Source organism: Geospiza fortis, unplaced genomic scaffold (assembly GCF_000277835.1).
Source record: "Geospiza fortis unplaced genomic scaffold, GeoFor_1.0 scaffold183, whole genome shotgun sequence".
Classification (NCBI taxonomy): Eukaryota; Metazoa; Chordata; class Aves; order Passeriformes; family Thraupidae; genus Geospiza; species Geospiza fortis.
The window spans coordinates 794,233-798,592 of record NW_005054447.1 but is presented as its reverse complement, the minus strand read 5'-3'; the positions used below and the strand labels follow the sequence as shown (position 1 = coordinate 798,592).

At 52.9% G+C, this 4,360-nt stretch overlaps 1 protein-coding gene across 1 annotated transcript in view; it reads left to right on the top strand.

Annotated features, from left to right (window-relative positions):
* The first annotated feature begins 6 nt into the window (after positions 1-6).
* Positions 7-4,360, top strand: part of RNF214 (ring finger protein 214) — a 6,728-nt gene continuing 2,374 nt past the window's right edge. Inside the window, 11 exon segments of the mRNA XM_031062402.1 lie at positions 7-29; positions 614-673; positions 877-1,017; positions 1,288-1,427; positions 1,967-2,035; positions 2,796-2,892; positions 3,108-3,196; positions 3,565-3,667; positions 3,879-3,977; positions 4,227-4,357; positions 4,359-4,360. The exon segment at positions 4,359-4,360 is cut by the window's right edge and continues 133 nt beyond it. Of these exon segments, the coding sequence (XP_030918262.1) occupies positions 883-1,017; positions 1,288-1,427; positions 1,967-2,035; positions 2,796-2,892; positions 3,108-3,196; positions 3,565-3,667; positions 3,879-3,977; positions 4,227-4,357; positions 4,359-4,360 (865 nt within the window). The 5' untranslated portion in view covers positions 7-29; positions 614-673; positions 877-882.

Genomic DNA, 4,360 nt, shown 5'->3' with positions numbered 1-4,360 from the left:
CCCGGCCGTCGCAGAACATCGCGGTGCAGGTGGGTGCAGCTCCCCGGGGCCAGGGCCCTGCAAGGCTCCTGTGGAACCCAGAGGACAAAGAACTGAATAAACCGTGACTGAAGGGTAAAACGCATCTGTAGCGCTGCTGTGTGCCCGGTCCTCTGCTTGAATTTTAGTTAATCTTTAATTAAAATTTGACTCTAATGAGGCAACATCTGGAGTGCTGCGTTCAGGTCTGGGCTGCTCAGTACAAGAAAGAGAAGGAGCTAGTGAAGAAGGGTGCAGCGGAGGCTGTGAAGATGATGAGGGGTTTGGAGCATGTCTCTTATACGGAGAGGCTGCAGGAGCTGGGCCTGGTTGGTCTGGATAAGTCTGGGAGGGGATCCCATTAATGCATATAAATATCTCCAAGGGGTGTCAGAGGATGGTGCTGGCTTCTTTTTGTTGGTGCGCAGCCATAGCATGAGGAACAATGGCCATAAACTAAAATAAGTTTCATCACAATATGACAGAGAACTCCTTTCTGTGGAGGGTGGCAGAGCACTGGAGCAGGTGCCCAGGGAGGGCCTGGAGTCCCTCTCTGGTCGCTGCAGGGGCTGATCTCAATCATGTTCCTTCACAGACCGACTTCAAGGCGGCCGATGCAGACGTGAACACGGACCAGGACATCGAGAAGAACCTGGTGGGTGTCAAAGCCCTGTGCTCAGGCTCTGCTGCTCACACTCCCAGGCACAGGAGCTGGAGCTGTTCTTCCCACTTTATTCCTGTCAAAATAGAATCACAGAATCATTGCAGTTGGAAAAGAGCTCCAAGTCCATCAAATATCAGCCTTGAAGTCTGTTACAGGCTGTCCTTGTTACAGAGGAGCTTTGCTCTCCACTGCAGGACAAGATGATGTCCGAGAGGGCCTTGCTGAAGGAGCGCTACCAGGAGGTGTTGGACAAACAGAGGCAGGTGGAGAATCAGCTGCAGGTCCAGCTTAAGCAGCTCCAGCAGCGGAGGGAAGAGGAGATGAAAAACCACCAGGTATTTGGTGAAGAACTGCTTTTGTTTAACCTGCCCTGTAATTAATTTTAAAGTCTTTATGAAGAGGCAGAACAACCTGCAGTCCAGAGCATCAGTCTCCTGAGTTTCCTCATAATAACCAATTTATATCTTGAGTGGATCTGCTAAAAAGAAAGAGTTTGCTGTGTAATCTCCTTAGTCAGTTAATACAGAAAAATAACATATTTTAAATCAAAAAACCATTACTTGGTAATTTTGCTCTGTGTCTTTGTGATGCTTCTTTTACTCCAGGAGATCCTGAAAGCCATTCAGGATGTTACGATCAAGCGAGAAGAGACTAAGAAAAAGATGGAGAAAGAAAAGAAAGAATTCCTGCAGAAAGAGCAGGATCTCAAAGCTGAAATTGAGAAACTCTGTGAGAAAGGCAGAAGGTATTTGTACAGAAAAGAAAGTGTTTATTTTTGGGGAAGAAAATGTTGCTTAACTGTGATATAAACCTGATGGAGCAAAGAGCTTTAAACTTTTAGGAAGCAGCGAGTACTTAGGTCACACCTGTACATGGATGAATTTAGGATAGGCCCTATATTTGAATTGGCATTTTTATGGGGCCATTCCATTATGTCACAGAGATCTGGTTTTTATTCTGAGGGCTTGGTGATGTTTTTGGGTAAAACTCCTCCAGTGATGGCTCCGAGTGCTCAGCCCTTTTCCCCCAGGTGACTGTGGCAGAGCACGTGCTGGGAGAGCAGCTCAGCTGCCTGCAGCCAGCCTGGTTCTGTGCCACAGCCTTTGTGCAGTGTCATGAGACAGCAGGATTTGTGCTCCAGAGGCTCTTGGTGGCGGCTGTTTTCCCACACACATTGCAGGGAGCCACCCCCAGCCCGTGGTGTGGGGTTGGGCCTGGGGATGTTTGAATGTGGGCCCTGCTCCCTTGGGATTCCAGCTGTGCTGTCCCTTTTCTCCCGTGCAGGTTGCTGAAGGAGCAGGAGGAGAAGGAAAACAAGATTGCCTCTCTGATTGCAGAGCAGTCTGATGAGAAGTAAGGCTCTTATCCCTCACCTGGTTAGTGCTGCCCAGAGCACTGTTCCTTCCTGTCATTGTGCCTCAGAGTGAATCCGGTGCTTTGGCTGGGACAGAGCAGAGGCAATGAGCCAGCAGTGCTGGCCAGTTACGTGCCCGAGAGGTTTTATGTCCTCTTTCAGCATCAGGGCTCTGGATTAAATCTTCCTTGATCCCAGTCACAAGCAGACTCCTGGATACTTGTGACATAAAGATCCCACAAGATTAGAGTTTGTGCTTGGTGGATTGACTCAGCTTGTAACTGCTACTTCTGACTGAACTTCAGCTCCCCAGAATTAGGGCAGACTGATGTCCCTGTCTGTTCCCCACAGCTGTCCAGCTACACTAAACTCTGGGTATTTAACCCTGGGCAGGGATGCTCCAGGTGTTCCCAAAGCACAGGTGGAAATGCCCAGCTTTAAACTTCTCCAGGATCAGAACAACATAGCTGCTCGTGTTGATTCCTGGTTCAGGTCTTCCCTGGGGTTGGACTGAATTTTGCTGAGGGGAACTCCCCTCGTTTGGCCCAGTGTCTTTGCACGCTGCTTGTTTGTGTGCTCTGGAGCAGCTCACTGCTGGGACAGTGACTCTCGCAGCCCAGGGAGCTGGGGCTGGTGTCACGGGCTGGAGACTGCTGATCTTCCATGTTCCAGCCCATCCAGAGCTCCTGGGATCCATCCTGTGGTGCCATTCCAGTGCCTGAGCCTGAGGGGACTCGTTCTGCTCTGTTCTGTGTGCAGGCAGCTGTGGGAGATGGAGCTGGACAAGCTGAAGAACCAGCACAATGAAATCAACAGGAACATTCTTGAGGAGACAGAGCGGGCCTGGAAAGCAGAGGTGAGCAGGTGACTCCTTCCCTGCAGAGTGGTTGGTTTGAGGCTCCAGCTGGGTGATGGACAGTGCTGTGAGATTGGGAGCAAGGCCAAGTCCCACTCTGGGATAAGAGGAAGGATGAACACGTGTGAGTGCAGGGAGCATTAGCAGGGAGCCGTGCCCAGTGCCTGGGCTGGCAGCAAGAAATGGGAGTACAAAAACTGAGCCTCTCTCCTTAGATCCTGTCCCTGGAGAGCCGGAAGGAGCTGCTGGTGTTGAAACTAGAAGAAGCAGAAAAAGAAGCAGAGCTACACCTCACCTACCTCAAGTAAGTCTGTGGTGTGTCAGAAGTGGCAGGGAGGGTCACTCAGGTGTCCCTGTGTCCCATCTCCTCTTCCTCTGCTTACATTGGAGGTTGGACTGGCATAGTTCAGGATTTCCTGTGGTTTTCTTGCTGGATCAGTGTGATTCAGTAATGTCCCACAGCAAGGGTGTGTGGGGCTGTGCTTGTCCCCTGTCACTGTTCATCCCAGTGTCCCTGTGTGTGCCCCAGGTCAGTCCCTCTCCCTTGTGGGGTGCCTCACCTGGGGGTGAGCCCTTCCCAGCCCTCTGGAGGAGGGGAAGCCAGGCGGGTGTGGGGGCTGCTGTTCCCCCTTCGCAGGCAGTGAGAGCACAGTTGCAAGTGGGAAAGTTCAGCTGTGCTTGCAGGTCTGCGCCGCCCACGCTGGAGACCATGAGGCCAAAGCAGGAGTGGGAGATGAGGCTGAACAGGATACGTATGACCAAGCAGAGTGTCCGAGTAAGTTCCTGCTGACCTCTCCCAGCCTAGCAGTGAGCAGTTCTTCACACACACAGTGAGCAGCCCTTCACATACACAGTGTTCCTCCCTTCAGCTCCCTCCATTCTGGGGAGCCAAACTGTGCCTCTTCAGGGCCTGCCACCCCCTGGTTTAGGTGCCCCAAACTTGCTCAGGTTTGATAAATGTGTCTATTTTCTTCCCTCTCTGCCAGGATCAGTTCAACGACCACATCCAGATGGTGAGGAATGGCACGAAGCTGAGCAGCCTCCCCCAGATCCCGACACCAACGCTGCCTCCTCCACCTTCAGAAGTGAGTGCCTCTCCAGCCCCACAGCGTGGTGCTGCCAGGCCCTGGCACAGCCTGCCTGGTGCTGGGCATGTGTGGGGTGGCCCATTCCCTGTCTGGGCTTACCAGAGAGGAAGGGAAGGGTCTCCTTCCCTTTCCAGCTGCCTGTGCCTGCAGTTCCCACCTCGCTGCCTGCAGAGGAGGGCGCTCAGCTCTGCTCCCAGGCGCTCTCACTAACCAGCCTTTCCCTCCTGCCCTGCTTTTCTTTCTCAGACAGATTTCATGCTGACGGCATTCCAGCCCAGCCCATCCCTGACCCCCCGGCTCCCCTTCCCCATCGGGCCCGTCCCCGTCCCCATGGTCATGCCCAGCGCCGATCCCCGGGCTCTGTCCTTCCCTCTGCTGAA